Raw genomic sequence first — 16,252 nt, 5'->3', positions numbered from 1 at the left:
CTCAGATGGGTGTGGTACCCCCACCAGTCACATGCTCCCTTACTGATGTCCCCGCCAGCCACTCAGGTGTCCAAGCCCAGACTTGGTCACCCAAGATGTCACCTTGACCTAGGACAGCAATTCAGTCGTGCAGTCAGCTTCCTAATGTGTGTGCTGCTTCCTCCCAACGCTTGGCTAGGAGGCTCCCCAGCAAACCTCCGGAGCATTTCAGATGTTCCCAGGAAATGCCACTCATCAGAATACACAGACTACTGTGATGTTGTCTGAGCCCTTCAATCAACAGACTATAAAAATTGTCTTTGGCTCAAGGGTACTGTGAAACTCCTGGGCACCAGAAGCACCAGGAACTCTAGTTCTAAGCAGGCTCTACACCCCCTGTTCCACGTCATGCACAAACACCCAGACAGTCTGGCAAGGCTTCCAGTCTAGACTGGCCACTGACTTGGTCAGTTACAATTATTCCCAGCTTGTTTGATAATCTCCATGTTTCACACCTCCCCCACCAGCTGCAGAGACCTTTCAGAACTGCAGGTTTGAGTTCCTGTGACATGCTGCCTCCTGGCCCTCCATGCAGAAGCACTGATGCCTGCCTCCTCTCCCAGGGCCTGACAAGCCTCTGCCAGAGTGAGACCTGTTCCTCACTGACTGGCCTACCTTTCTGTGTATTCTTTGATGAGGAGGACGCTCCAATCAAGCTGTGCCCAACACCACAGAGCCCAGCCAGGTGCATCCAAGCAGCAATTGCTGCCTTAGCCCATCACCCACCAATACCCAAGCCAACCACAGGACAATGGCAGGGCCAAACTTCACACCATTTTTCAGACAAGGAAACTGAATCCAGAGGTCAGAAGAGGTTGCAACAATTGTGCAGAAGGAACTTGAGGTCGAGGTTTACAAATTTTGAGCCTGGGCTCCTCCCCTGCTGCCAGGGGCTGGGGGTGGCCACAGGGAGACACATTCCTCTTAGGAAGCGTTCATGGACCAGGGCTGGCAAGAAGCAAAGTTACTTGAAAAGGAAGGAAGCCAGGCCAGAGATATCAGAAAGCAGGGGCCCAGGGACTATGCTGGGACCAGGAAAGAGGAACTAGACAGCGTCATGTTTTAATTATTGCCTTAGCAGACCCACAGGTATTCCAGGCTGTCTAGAGAAGGACAGACACACGTCACTGGCTGAGAAGGGAGCGAGGGCCCAAGACACACACTGGAGTCACATAGCTCCAGATCACTCATGCCAGTTGAGCGTCCCTGCAATCTGTAATGACTCAGGATGATTCAGTCTTGCTTCTCCAAGACATAAAAAGCCAACATCTGAAGGAAGCTGACCAGGGGGTTCCAGAAAAAATGTCCAATCAATGGATTCTTTTAGGGTTTTTGTTTGCTGAACAAACAAACAAAAGGAGTTGAACCAAGGGGTGCTCAACACTGAGGTATATCCCCAGACTTTTTTTCCTTTTTCTTTTTTTTTTTTTTTAATTTCCATCCTAAGACAGTCTCACCAAGTTGCTGAGGCTCACTTCAAACTTATGATCATCCTGCCTCAGCCTCCCAAGTTCCTGGGATTACAGGCATGTGCCACTATATCCAGCCCTGTAACGGTGTTTTTGACCCCTCAAATTTGATTCCTATCATCCTCCTCTTGTCATCTCCAAACAGTAGGGATTGGGGCCTGGACATGTTTTCCTGACTTTCCAAGTTCTTCCAGAAGGAAAGAAATTATTTTTTTCTGATCTCTCTCTCTGCTCCTCTCCACACTAAGAACCATGAAAACAATTTTACAATTATTCTGGCCACATGTGACATTAGTAGATGCGAACAAGAACTATGTTTCCACATCCCTCTGTATCCCAACTCCATTACTGTCCTAAATAATTTCCCAAGGTCACTAACTGCAGGGGCTGCAGCTAGAAACAGGAGGGCATTGGCCAGGACAAGGGTGGGACAGGGAAGGCCTCACCTCCTTGTGCCCTTGGATCTGAGAGTTAACGAAGGCCCCAAGGATGTGGGAGGTGAGGGGCAGGTAGGCGTGGATGAGCTGCGTCTCCTGGTGCAGGCAGTACAGGGAGAAGTAGTTCCGAAGCTCCATGGTCTGAATCACACTCTCTTGCTGCAAGGAAGAGAGTCTTCCTACAGACACCAGGAAGAAGAGCACCCCTGCCCACATACCATGTCTGCCCTGAGCCCAGGGGCTCCGCCCCCTCCATGCAACCACTGAAGCAAGACTCCAGGGGATGAAGGGTCAGGGACACAGAGCACCATGTACAGGAAGCACATCATTCTGGGCACCTGGGGCAGCTTTCCTGCCTCCCCTACACCCCAGCTCTGGGCATCAACATTCCACAAGCTCATCCAGCCAACCAAAAAGAGCCCATGAGGATGGGCTCCAGGTGCCAGAGGGACCACTAGAAGGCTGCCACCTCCTGCTCCTCAGGGCCATCTCGGGCCCAGCCACCTGCCAGCGTGCTCACGTACCTCCAGGATACGGGACTCTAGCTGCTCCACCGACTCGGGCTCGCGGTTGAGCACCGCCTGCCTCTTCATCAGGCCATCCTTGTGCAGGGCCCGCTGGTGCTTGTGCAGCACACCTTTCTCATGCCGCTCACACAGATCCTAAGAGGAGGGAGGGGCACTCGTCCACTGGCCCTCAGCAGCTGACCCAGAGGAACTCGGAACCCAGGGACACCTTGGAGCCCCTTTCACATGGCCAATCTTAAGTCCTCCCACCTACCACCAGGAAAAAGCACAAGGGGACAGTGAAGAGTCCAGACACAGGGAGCCTGGGGCATGCAAACTGGCAGCAAACAGCTGAATACGAAAGCTACCAAGGCCCTTCCATAAGACCTGTTGTCCCACTAGTCCTCGCCCAGGGAACGGTCAAGGAATAGAGCAGTTCAGGAGCCAGACCCCGTTCAGATTCAGTCTGAGATATACTAGGTTTGCACGAGGGCCCACCACAGAGACCACCCCAGGTTCCCAACCTGAAACCCACACACGGAATCTCAGTTTAAAGGTGGGAATATACAGTCCAGAACCCTAGGACAGTTCTGGGCCTCAAGACACTACCCAATTCCAGAAAGCCAGTGTCCTACCAGTAGGAGGACCACGAAGCCCTAAAAGGAAGACACACTGGCATTAATAAGCAAGACCCTAAACAAACCCCATCAGAATCCTTGCAGAAATAGAAGCCATAGAATCAGTGCAGGGATTTTAGAGGCCACCTTACACCATCCCATTCAACAGAGGAATCAGTTCTAGAACATCCCCCATAAGCACTGGGTCCACTCTCCTTGGGCTCCTCAATAGGAAGGACTCCACGTGGTGCTCCATCACAAGCTGTCCCACCACAGATGCTCCCACACTTAGAAAGCTTCCCCACTCTGTGCAAAGCCAAATTCCTGGAATCTCCACCCACTCTTACATGAATTCCTTCTTTGTGGGCCAGGCCCCCAGACACTTAAAAGACAGCACAAGCACACACACTCCCAGGGCTTCTCTTGTCCAGGACAATCATCCTCCCACTTTCAGCTCCAGGACAGCCCACTGGAGCTTGGTCCAAGGAGCCCCAAGCCAGCCCAGGAAACGCCAGAGATCTGGAAGATCCACCCAGGTTCCCAAGTGCAGCCCTGGCTCTCAACTCTTCCCATTCCCTTGGAGTCACACTCTTGAAAGATCGTAAGATCATTCTGAAAAATTCTACCCTGACCCAGGAGCGGCTGAGACTCACTTTATAGGACTGGAGCAAATCCAGGAAAAGGTTCAACTTCTCCACCACATCATTCTCTTCCTGTTTGCCCTAGGAAACAAGGGATGAGTTAACCAACAGAGGACCTAGGACCCACCCAAGCAACTTACACCCAACCCTGGCCTGGGTGGGCTCTCCCTCCCAGAGCCACCAGCCAGCCCTGTAGAAGACCCCCCTTTTTATACAACAGCACCCTAAGACCAGGCAGAAATACCTCTGACTCCCACAGTTCTATTCCAGCTGTTCAACATCAATGTGTCTTCCTCTGGTTCTGTGAACCCCTCTTACCCACACTCGTACACCAGGAGGCAGCAGCCACACCCACCCCAGCAGCTCTGCCCAGCACTGCAGAAAATAGTTTTATTGGAGGCTGTGTCCAAAAAGGGAAGATCAGGAGAGACTGCTGGGAACAAGGGGCATCCTCCAAGCTCGATCAACAGGAAGAACACAGGCCCAGGCCGGGGAGGCGGGGGAAAGGGGCTGCTGCTGTGGGAAGGGCATGTGGGAGAGGGCCAAGTTGAGATAAAGGAACAGAGACATTGTCATGCTTCTGCTGACACAGGATGAGAAAGGGCCAGAGCAGGAACACATCATGGCTTCAGCTCAGGACTTTGTGGACAGGTGCACACTGAGCCCACAGCAGCATGGGTGGCCCTGCTAGTGGAATGGGTTCCTGGTAATGACAGGGAAAGCCCAGCCCCGTACTCATTCACAGCATCCTGAGGACACATGTGAGCACCAACAGCCCCATCACTACCCAGAGACTTCCCAGCATACATGAGGTAGCAGCACTCTGCAGGGATACAAGGGCAGCCCATGGGCATACAATACAACCAGCACGCGCCTATGGCCTCCAGCATTCCAGTTGTGGCAGCGAGAGAAGCTGCACATCAGACTGGGTGTGGGGGTGGGTACAGGAGGGAGGCGGCTTGGGAAACAGCACTGGACAAGGAGCAGAAAGGTGCAGCCACCTCAGGGACCCTAGGAACCCCCATTCCACCCTCCAAGCCTTGGACCGCTGAGCCAGTTAGTTCTGGCCACTCATTCCCACACCTGCAGCCAATCCAGATTCTAGCCAGTGAGTTCCAGGAAAATAACAAGTGTGTTATGGGATTTTAAGACCTGGAAAAGAAACACAAGCTGGGCACAGGTGCCCTGTTCCCTAGTCCAGAAGGAAAGGGATTCAAGGTTCCTCCCTGCTCGTGTCATTTGCCATTTGTGGTTCAGTGCATCAGACCCCAAATCATCATGGCATATGCCTTTAAGAGAAGCACACCATCCCATCACCATGGAGAAAACAGCCTCTGCCTCAAGTCTCACTGGTCTTGCTAGGACACTATATGTATGTCTCCCAATAGACCTGCGGAGAATAAAACTGGTATGAGTAAAAATGGAATTAGGGAAAATCATGCCAAGAGACCTTTAACAGTAGAGCAAGGGTCAGAGAGATCTTAAGCCTTATCGGATCAAAGTCCTGGTGGGTGGCCTAATCCAGTTTCACCTAAAAACTCAGTAATTACATAATGCCAAGGACTGGGAGGAATGTTCAGGAAGAAGTACTTCTCCAGACATTAAATTTCAAAACAAAGTTCATGACATATCAGAGAGCCACAGAGCTAAGGAGAACCTCAGGCTACAAGCTTCTACCTATCAGGACACCTGGGCCCTTCCCCCTCTTTAGGGACCTGGAGGTCACCGTGTGCTCTGCAAAGCCCCAGGGATTCTTGGTGCCCGAGTCCCTGCACCTGGAACAGCCTTGCTGCTTTACACAGAAGCTTGGAGGAAAGGTGCAACCAGACTCAGGCACTAAGCTGTCTGAACCACCTAGTCCAACCTGTGTTTCATTAGTGGCAAAGCCGATGCCCAGAAGCCAACATAAGTGCTGCAAAGACCCGGCACAGGTAATGCAAAGCACAGGCCTGCTCCAAATCCCCCGACCTTTCCATCAGTCACACTACTGAAACTTTATTTTCAGTCCTCGTCACCTGGAGAATGAATGCCTACAGACCTGAGAAAGGAACCAGCACCATGCTGATCTAGAGACACCTGCACAACCTGAAACCCTGTTTCTAAAGGGAATTAGAAAACCCAGGACTCTGGGCACCAGCAAGGAGATCAGATTCCCTCTTGGGCACAAAAACATCATGGATACCTGAGTGCCAACCACCAGCAAGAAGAGCCCCAAGGTCCCTGGCAGGCAGATCCACCACACAGACAATAGAACTCCAGGCGTCAGGCAGGGAGTGAAGCTTTAGTAAGGACATTAATTCACTCAAAACAATCCACCCATAGCTTCAAGACTATTTCCCCACAAAGTAGAGAATGACTTTCACCATCAAAATTAGGCAGTAGTTTTGTAACATAAAAGCCCCAGGTGAACCTTTAAGTTTGACGATGAACACTGTACCTTCAAATTAATCCCCAATGGCTAGCAGATTTCTAAGAACAGCTCTTGCCCATACAGCAGAAATACTTCCTTAAGTTAAGTGGGCATCACTGTGGAAGGAGGGAGTGTCTCAGGGTGCTGGGCACTTAGTTATTATTCTGAGTATTAATCTAAATTGAGTTACTCTGTCAAATTCTAGCTGACTCGGATGGCACAGTCGGAACTATCTGGCCCACCCAGAAACATGCTCCGACATCTAATTATGACTGCAAGAACAGACGCCATCTTCTAATCTCAGCAGAGCCAACATTCAAGAGACCAGAACCCAATTTGTTTCCATCACTGGCAGCCCTCTCCAAAGAGTAAACTGCTGGTGGGGAGCCACCCACAACAGATGGGGACAGGCAGTTCCCACCCAGAAACAGCTGCTCCTTCATTAGAAGTCGGCCCTTTGAAGCTGGGCTGAGGCAGCCCCCACACCCACAGGCACAGAACATCCTGGGACAGATGCCTGGAGAGCCAGTGCACTCACCTGCTGCGCAGCTTTGTCCGCAAGCAGCGCGAACTCCACAGACAGACCCTTCAGGGCCTGCTTCAGGGAGCCCCACGTGCTGAGGTGCAGAGCGGCCCAGGAGGGCAGTGGGGTCGTGTCAGACCCTAAAGCACTGTGGAAAGCAAAACACATAAGATAGGAGACACTCACCTGTGTGTCCCACTCAGACCCATGCTCCTGGAGGGGTCCGTGGGGACACTGGGGAGGCAATGAAGAAGGTGGGATCTCGGCCCTACTACAGTCTGTGCAAGAAGACATTTCTCTTCCCAACAAGACCCCAGGTAGTCTGTGTGCAAGAGGTGTGGGGTCCTGCCATTCCTGTGGAGGAAGCGCAGCCAGCCACAGGCGGCTCCTTCCCAAGGCCAACGGGATGACATCTAGGAAACTGGTGAGCACTCAGGACACACACTGCTCTGGCTGAAGTTCCCACCTTGTTCTCCTAAACCTGATCCCCCACTCGCCCAGCCCACTTTCTTCCCTTCTGTAGTGAAACAGGTCAGGGTGGCAGCACAGGAAATGTGGTCTGCCCTGAGCCCATCACCACCTGACACCCCCACAAACCCCAAAGGCCACCTGCCTCAACTCCTTCCCAAATATGAGAAGATCAGCAGCATTGTCGATGGCCCTCGATGCAATCCTCTCGGCCCTGTCGCGCAATTTGTAGAAGCTATTGTAGATGTTTCGAATCAGTTCCCGGCTCACGGCAAACTGAGTCTGGATGTCAGATGGAAGGAAATCCTGGCAGCGAAGAGAAAGAGACTATGGCCCTGCTGCTCAGAGCTGGAGCCTCACCAGTAAGACAGGCAGAACCCCATCTCAGAGCAGCCAAAGAGGGTGCAATGAGAACACACAGTGGGCCTCAGTGTGATCCCTGGCATAAGCAGAGGGCACGAGCACCATTACATGTTAAAATTACTATCTCTCTGGCAAAGAGGGAAAGAAATACTCAAAATTAGAAAACTACCTTGGCCCTAGCAGCCAGCTTACAGTTCATGAATTCATCTCCAACACACTGTGCTGCTTCCTTCAGCTTGTTCTGCACGTCCTGCAAGAAGGAAGAGACAGCTGCACCTCATCTCACACCTCACACCTGATGTGAACCTAGGCACTTCACATCAGCACAAAAGATGCCATGAGAGACCCCACGTCAGTGAAGAGGAGGACATGGTCTCTCCTGAGACAAATCTGCTTCCATGCGTTTGCTTCCCCTCAGCATCCCAGAAACTCTGCTGTCCTTAGATTTTCTTTCATTGAATTTTAACAATAGGAAGTCTAATTTAAAGACAAGAGCATGACCAAGCAAAGTTCCTCTCCAGAAATAGGGAACTAGGGATGCCACTAACCCCCAAGACATTAGACCCTTTAGTGGTCTGTAGGGGTTCCAAAATGGAGCAGCAGAGGGAACTTGAGGTTTCTTCCTCCTGTGAATAGACCCTCAGGCCCAGGGACTCAGGGTCTGGGACAACTGGTGGGCCTAGAATGGGCAGCACTCTACGCAGAGCCCAGCCTCTGAATAGAGGCCTCCTGACCAGAGGCAAAGCCACATCTTAAAATAAGGAGCCACCCAGTAAGTATAGGAGAAAGTTAATCCACAGCTGTTAGAGCTGAGGAATTCTAGGGTGTCAGAAGTACCTCAAGGGTCATTTGTCCAAGTTTAATCTTTTTATTAGAAAAGAAAACTGAGGTTCAAAGAGGCCACAGGAGCAAACACCCTATCTACGGAAAGGCAAGAGACAAGGGAGTGTAACACCACCAGAATGGGGGTGCCACCCCCTCTAAACGCCACCTCCCCATCCTCCATCTGGAGTGCAACAGTTTCCAGCCTGCTGCATTCCTCTGCTGGCAAACAAGATCTCTACTCAAACTCTGGAGACTCACAAGTCACTCTGCTGAGGCAGAGGGCAAACGAGTTGACCATCACACCGGGGTCACCAGTGAATGCCTGCAGCCTTCCTGAGGAGGTTAGTGGCCCCTCCTGCCACTCAAGGAAGTAAAAGCCAGAGAAAGTAAAACTTGGGCTGACTCCCCCTGTGTCCCATGTCCCCTGCCCTTCAGCAGGTAAAGGGCAGGAGGTAGAGGGCCCCCAAGTGCCTGTTCATAAAGGGGTTTCCCTGTAAGGAGAACCTAGGCACTTCACTTCCCGAGGGACGGAAGGAAGATCAATCATAGAGCCCTCCTTGCTCTGGAAGGGTTAGGACCCTCTTCCTACTCCACTGGACACAGGAGCTATATTCTAGCTCTGGACTCCCGTGAGATGGAGTGAAAACAGCTTGGAGAAAAAAAAAACTGCTGCGATTCCTGACAGGGATATACACAGATGCCATTTCCAGAGGTGGACTGACCCTGTAGCTCTACTGAGGACACTCAGCTTATTTCTCCAACGGTCCTTAGTCAAAGCCCACTTATACCTTTTTTTTTTTTTTTTTTTGGTGAATACTTATTCACATCTACAGGGCTGGGGATATAGCTCAGTTGGTATAGTATTTGCCTTGCAAGCACAAGGTCCTGGGTTCAATTCCCAGCACTGCAAAAAAACAAAACAAAACAAAACAAAACAAAACAAAACAAAAAAATACACATCTATAGACCCTCCAAACCATTTATCCAGGCTTCTGTGTATCAGCTCTAAATCCCCAAAGCAACCATACTGGGAACCCCTGATTTCCATAAAATATATCCTTCAAAGTCAAAACCATGGATGCCTTTTAAAATTATACCCAACCTGTCATTTGAAAAGAAGTCTTATATTGTCAATCACAATAAAATGAATGCATCCCAGGCATCCAAACATGGTAAATGAGACAGGAGGAGAGTCAGAGATTCAAAAATGGAAGCAAGAGTTTTAGAAACTTCAGAACCCGCCCACACCAAGACCCTTGAGGACACACTTACTGAGCCGCTGAACGAAAGGAACAGCTTGAGGATGGTGTCCTCAGAGAAAGGGGGGTGACGGGCCACCAGGTTAATGAAGCGCTTCAGGGCCCTCCTTCGGCCCTCGATGAATTCCCTGTCCGCTGAAGAACACAAAGTCACCACGCAGTCAGCATTCACCAGAAGCCCCACTCTGAGCAGGTTCCCAAGCATCTCAACAGAGGGTCAGAGCAGCCACATGGCTGGCCAAGAGCAACGGGCAGGTCTGCACAACCACAGCAGACCCAGGGGACTGCGAGAAGCGTCAGAGCTCCACCTGGTCCGTGCCCCCGCCCACACACTCGGGTCCAGAACTGCCAAGGAGAACCAAGGGCTACAGGTTCTAATCAACACTACTGGCAACCAGGGCTCGCCTACTTCTTTTCCTTTTCCTTTTTTTTTGAAACATGTCTTATTGTGTTGCCCAGGCTGGTCTCAAACTCCGGGGCCCGAGAGCTCCTCTGTCTCAGCCTCACAAGCAGCTGGGACCACAGGGAAGCTGGGACCACAGTTGGAAGTAGACCTGGCTTTTGGGAACCAAATCTGATTCCTCGCTTTGGTCATCTACATTGAAGGCATCTTCTAACGTCCCTTTCTGGCACTTCTCTCTATGAACAGAGGGGTTTTTGCAATGCTGATAAATCAGCGCAGTTCAGTTTTCCAGTTCACCTCACTTATAATTTTCACTGTGACGGATCCAATTATTAACTACTTTCATTTGGGGAAATATTTTCACTTCAAGGAAAAAAGCAAACATATATCAAGGTGTTAGGGATATTTAAATCTGACCACAAGTAGAAATGGTCTTTAAAATGTTCTAAGTCATTGAAAACTACAGTCAGCCAAGTCCACCTCCACCCTCACTCAAAACGGTGCGATGTCTAGAAGGCTGCGCTTCCTCGGCCTTCCGCATGTGACTGCAGCCCCACTCCTGACATGCCCATCACGTGCCACTTCACATGAGCACACATCCACCTGCAGCTTCCAAGTCCTAAACCCTGCTGCACTTAACCAGCTCTGATGCTGGACGCAGCAAGCGTCACTTTCCCCAGTACGCCTGCTGGCCTCAGCTGCCCTTGGCATTCCTCATATCCCCAACACGAGAAGCACGGTCTGCCCGACGGTGCGCAGGAAGAGCCAGTAGACATTATCAGACTCTGGGCTACTGGGAGGCCACGGGAGACAAAGGTACTCATGTCCATTTTAAGAGACTTAAGGACGGGGGAGCTGGACTACTACGTGAAGCTTGAGCTTTCCTCCATCCAAGCACACTGCCACTTTGGGAGGCGGGACACGGCAGACATGCACTGCTTGGCTCCAGGCACCCACCTACCATCAAGTTTTATTCAGACTTTAAGAAAATGGCTGTGGGAAGCACAATCAGAGAGATTCAGGAATACCAAACAGCAGATCCCTGTGTTATGGAAATCTGCAAGAAACAGCCAATCTAGAAGGAATTGGCCAGCAGGTTATCTGTGACCCCCCACTGAGCCCAAGGCGATCTTCAGGTGCAGCCAACTGCTGACTTCTGTCCTCTACACTGCAGAGTAGACTTTCTACCTTAGCTCTGCCTCCGTCCTCTTCCACAAGTTCACCCAGTGCTACCATGGCACCCACCGCTCAGGCCCACAGGGGTTTGCAAAGCAGGAGAATCCAACTGCTGAGATTTGAGAGCTCTGAAGTCCTGACCCTAAGCTTCAAGAGCAGACCCAGGGTCACCTCTTTTACTTTTGCACCATCAGGGCCTTCCCTCCACGTCAGTCATTCAGTCAAAGGCTGAAGTACACCAAGGGTGCTGTGTGCCAGTTACCCTCCCTACAGACCTGGGCTGTCTCTGTCACAGCTATGACTCTGGTTTGGGTTTTTGTTTTATTTTTGTTTTTGTTGTGTGTGTGTGTGTACTGCTAGGGACTGAACCCAGGGTCTTGGGCAATAACTATGAGCTTGGGACAGCCTGGGGGGTCACATGCAGTAGAGTCCTGCTGCCAGCCCCCTCCTTGAGACCAGAGCAGCATGCTGAACCACTCTAGGAATCCATCCTTGTGTCATCCTGGGAGTGGGCTCACTCCCACCACCCCAGGCCTCCTCGTGCCCAGCATTACCTCCCAGCACTCTCTTGGGTGGAAGGGCTGGCACCATGCGGTATGGGAACTTGTGCAGCAGCATTTCATGGAAGACCACAAAGTCATTGTACCGTCTATACACAGAGGACTTGAAGCGCTATGAAGAAAAGGGATCAGTGCTCAGACGAGACCAGAAATCATGGCAGGTCATCATTTCCCCTCAACTCCTCCCTCTGCCCCAAAGAGATCCCACAGAAATAATATTCCCAATTACACACACAATCGGGGGCCCTGGGCAAAATGGCCTCTTCATACCCATGCTCATGGGAGGCAGTTCAAAAAGTAAGTGCAGGCCAGCAGCTGGCTCACTGGAGGTGGGGGTAGCACCTGCTCTCAGGCTGGTGGACCCAGGATAAGCTGGTTCATTCCAGGGCACCACGCCAGTCACAGCTCAGCCTTGTGACTGTGCGAGAAGGCGAGGACCCAGGCAATGCCAGAGCCATGCTGTCCTTGAAGTGGTCCTCGAGGAAACCCCTGCCACTCCACTTTCTATCTTCCCCCTCAGCAGCAGCACTGGGAGCCGCAGAACAGTTCGTCACAGGCTTCAAAACAATGAAACAGAGCCAGCAATTCTTTTTTTTTTTTTTTTTTTTTTTTTGCGGTGCTGGGGATCGAACCCAGGGCCTTGTGCTTGCAAGGCAAGCACTCTACCGACTGAGCTATCTCCCCAGCCCTAGCAATTCTTAAATGTACGGAAGAGCAGGCAGCAGTAATAGGCACTAGCCCATTGGGTCCCAGGACTCACCTCTCTCCTGGAGCAAAACATTCGGAAGATTGTTCAGAGGCGCCCTGACAGTGCCAGCCACCCTCTCCCCTGCAGCACAGGCCTGCCCTTCTCAGCAAATCCCCCCACGCTACGGACTCCACTGCTCCCAAAGATAGGTTGTAGACACTCAAACCCAGGACAACGAGTAGACCCCCAACTCTACCCTAACTGAACCAAGATCCTAAAAGACAACGGGCAAAGGGACAGAAAGACCTTGACACTCAAGCACCAAGATGCTGCCACACCCGTGTGTGATGAGCTCAGGTACCCAGCACCCACAGCAGGGAGGCAGTGCTCCTCCAGGGGATCAGCTGTCACAGAACGATCATTCCTGCACATTCAATTCACTCTTTGGGATCTATGCTCTATGGCGCTGACATTCGAACCCTCAGGGAATTCATTGCAAAACTGCCACCAAACTCACTTCTGCCCAGGGTTTGTGCTCGTATACTGTAAGATTCCTAAGAAGCAGGGCTCCAGAGCACAGTGATGGTGAGGCGGGACTGGACCAGGTGGAGATGGAGCCAGGCCCAGCAACATGCAGAAGCCTGCTCAGCAGCTTGCCTGAGCCGTCAGGTTTTGGACATTCTCTGAGTCAGGCACACACTCCATCCCTACCCTACCCCCTGGCCTGATACTGTCCCTAGCTCTCCATCCCCTTTGCCCACTCAGTCTCACACGTAACTTGCCAGTTACCTGGCTGGAAACCTCATACTCCACATGCTTCAGGAAGAGGCCCTTCTTCTCCGGGATGAGCTCCACCTGCACAGTGTCCCTGGCCAGCAGCTCCTGCAGGGTACAGGACAGCAGCAGCGGGTTCCCCTGCGGCATCTGCATTCGACTGGGGTTTGGGTCCCTCCGATCAATGACCTGGGGTACTGGTGAGCCTACAGGAGAAAAGGCAAATGCCAGGTAAAGACTGCTGCTCAGAAATCAGAGTGGCCTGCACCCGTGCTGGCTCAGCACATGGACTCTGGCCACAAAGACGGAACCCAGCCCCAGTCAAGCCACCTCATTCTTCATGCTACAGATCTGGTACTGAGGGACATGTGCCTCTGCCCCCAAATTCACTACCTTGTGAATTTGCAAGAGGCTTCACCTGCTTGTGAATCAGCAAGTAGACCACATTTCTATGACCAGTCAAATCAAGTCTTCAACTTGGGTTCAGAAAACAAAGTGAAATATTTATAAATTATATGTAAAAACCGTCCTCTCCCCTCAAGCCAAGAAGAGGTTCAGAAAAGGAAACTGGTGTACGACTTTTACATGAACCAATATCTCTACAATTAGCACATTATCTTCACAGGCCAAATAACCACGTTAATTTCCAGTGGCGGGGGTAGGGGGGTTGACTACACACTAACTTATTGCTAGAAATCCTGATCCTACAAACCAAAGAACTATTAGCTCTAAACTTCAGCATCCTTAGGGACAAAATCACATACACATTATTCACAATGCAGAAAAACATAAGGCCTGCTAGCCTGCAACAAAACACACACACACAAGGAAATCATGCTTTTAAAAAGTCAATTTGATTTTCAAGGCAGAAGGAATTCTGAATAGAAAAAAGTTCTTTTCAGTTAAATAAAGAGACAATATAACGGGGAAAGGTCTTACTCCAGTAGGACTGTGTACCTCACGGTGGTATCACTTCACGGCTGATTTTTCTTTTCTTTTCATTTTTGTACTGGAGACTGGGGGACTGAACCCAGGGCCTCACACACGCCAGGCAAGTGAGCTCTGAACTCAACAGCCCTTCTTAGTTTTTATTTTGAGACAGTTCTCACTAAACTGCCCAGGCTGACTTGCACTTGCAATCTTCCTGCCTCAGCCTCCCACATAGCTGGGATCACAGGGGTGCGCCACAGCACTCAGTCCACGTGACTGACTTCTTCTGAAAGCAACTCTTCAGTGCAGGATGCTGGTTATGTTCTAAAACAAAACTGGGACTGGATTCTTTCCCTCTGTGAAATCATTCAGCATTGAGGATTTAAAATGTGACCGAACTGGGCTGGGGTTGTGGCTCAGGGGTAGAGGGAAGCCCCATCTCAAAAGAAAAAATAAACAAAAAAGAGCTGGGAATGTGATTCAGTGGTAAAAGCACCTTGGAGTTCAATCCCCAGAAATAAAACAAACAAACAAAAAAAAAAAAACATGTACAGTCCTTAAGGACTGGAGCATCCTTAGTCAACAAACCAACAAGCATTTCCTAAGAACCTGCTCCAGGGAACACAGCAATGCAGAAGGTCCCCTAGTGTACCTATTTGTTAAGCAAGCAGCTCCTGCATCCCCTCTGCAGGCCAAGGCTACACACAGCTACACTCCAGGGAGAGCATGGACCACCTCACAGCACCAACACAATCCTGATCACAGAACACGATCACAGAACATGAACTGGAACACACACTCCCCTGGCGGGGAGCTCATCTGCCATATTATCTGATGAATCCCAGAGGGCTGGGAACTCCTGGCACTTAGTAATGGCTCAAGAGACATTTGCTGAATGACTATTTGATGATGGTCAATTTGTAGGATTGAAAAGTAGGGCATCTCTGGGGAAAAGTCAAGTCCTTTTTTTCTAGAGTATAGAATATGTGGAAAAACAGGAACTTAGGAAGTCGAAACATAAACAGCATGAAGGTAGTTTTATCTGACAAAGTATCTGCGAAATCATTTGTCTGGTAAGGAACCACAGTATCTGGACCTGGACCTGTTTCTATGAAGAACTTCTACAACTCAGTTTTTGGTTTTTTTTAATTGAAGAAGACGACCTCCCAGTTTAACAACAAGTAAAGGGTTTACACAGACATTCTTCTAAAGGTATCTAACAGCACATGAAAAGATGCCCAACATTGTTCAGCAACAGGGACATGCACATGGCAGCCACAGTAAGCTACCACCACCATGATGGCTATTAAAGAGGTTTACAGAGACACCACCAAAATGGATCAAGGTCTAGGAATTAGACCAGAGACCCTATGCCTAACAGAAGAGAAAGTAGGCCCAAATCTTCACCATGTCAGCTTAGGACCTGACTTCCTTAACACAACTCCTAAAGCATAAGAAATAAAATCAAGGATCAATAAACGGGATGGGATAGATTCAAACTAAAAAGCTTCTTCTCAGCAAAAGAAACAATAATTTGAAGAGAGAGCCTACAGAGTGGGAAAAAATCTTTATCACATGCACTTCAGATAGAGCAATAATCTCAAGAATTTTTAAAGAACTCAAAAAACTTAACACCAAAAATACAAATAAGCCAATCAATAAATGGGCCAAGGAACTGAGCAGACACTTCACAGAAGATATACAATCAATCAACAAATATATGAAAAAATGTTCAACATCTCTAGTACTTAGAGAAATGCAAATCAAAACTATCCTAAGATTTCATCTCATTCCAATTAGAATGGCGATTATCAAGAATACAAGCAACAACAGGTGTTGGCAAGGATATGAGGGAAAAGGCACACTCATACACTGCTGGTGGGAATGCAAACTGGTGCAGCCACTCTGGAAAGCAGTATGAAGATTCCTCAGAAAACCTGGGTTGGACCCACAATTTGACCCAGCTCTCCCACTCCTTAGTTTATAGCAAAAGGACTTAAAATCAGCATACTACAGTGATGCAGCCACATCAATGTTTATAGCAGCTCAATTCACAGCAGCTAGATTGTGGAACCAACCTAGCTTCAATAGCTGAATGGATAAAGAAACTGTGGTATATATACACAATGGAATATTACCCAGTCATAAAGAAGAATTAAATTAT

The 16,252-nt window shown here is 49.9% G+C and overlaps 1 protein-coding gene across 3 annotated transcripts in view; it reads right to left on the bottom strand.

Moving 5' to 3' along the window:
• Positions 1–16,252, bottom strand: part of Snx8 (sorting nexin 8) — a 45,450-nt gene that overhangs the window by 3,862 nt on the left and 25,336 nt on the right. For all 3 annotated transcript variants that reach the window (XM_047533141.1, XM_047533142.1, XM_047533143.1), the window contains exons 2-10: positions 13,174–13,364; positions 11,691–11,808; positions 9,571–9,692; positions 7,643–7,723; positions 7,256–7,416; positions 6,658–6,790; positions 3,722–3,790; positions 2,470–2,607; positions 1,955–2,104 (exon numbers count right to left, since the gene is read on the bottom strand). In XM_047533141.1, the coding sequence (XP_047389097.1) occupies positions 1,955–2,104; positions 2,470–2,607; positions 3,722–3,790; positions 6,658–6,790; positions 7,256–7,416; positions 7,643–7,723; positions 9,571–9,692; positions 11,691–11,808; positions 13,174–13,364 (1,163 nt within the window). The remainder of the gene's footprint in view (positions 1–1,954; positions 2,105–2,469; positions 2,608–3,721; positions 3,791–6,657; positions 6,791–7,255; positions 7,417–7,642; positions 7,724–9,570; positions 9,693–11,690; positions 11,809–13,173; positions 13,365–16,252) is intronic.

Source organism: Sciurus carolinensis, chromosome 18 (genome assembly GCF_902686445.1).
Source record: "Sciurus carolinensis chromosome 18, mSciCar1.2, whole genome shotgun sequence".
Lineage (NCBI taxonomy): Eukaryota > Metazoa > Chordata > Mammalia > Rodentia > Sciuridae > Sciurus > Sciurus carolinensis.
This window is presented reverse-complemented; position numbering and strand designations above follow the sequence as displayed.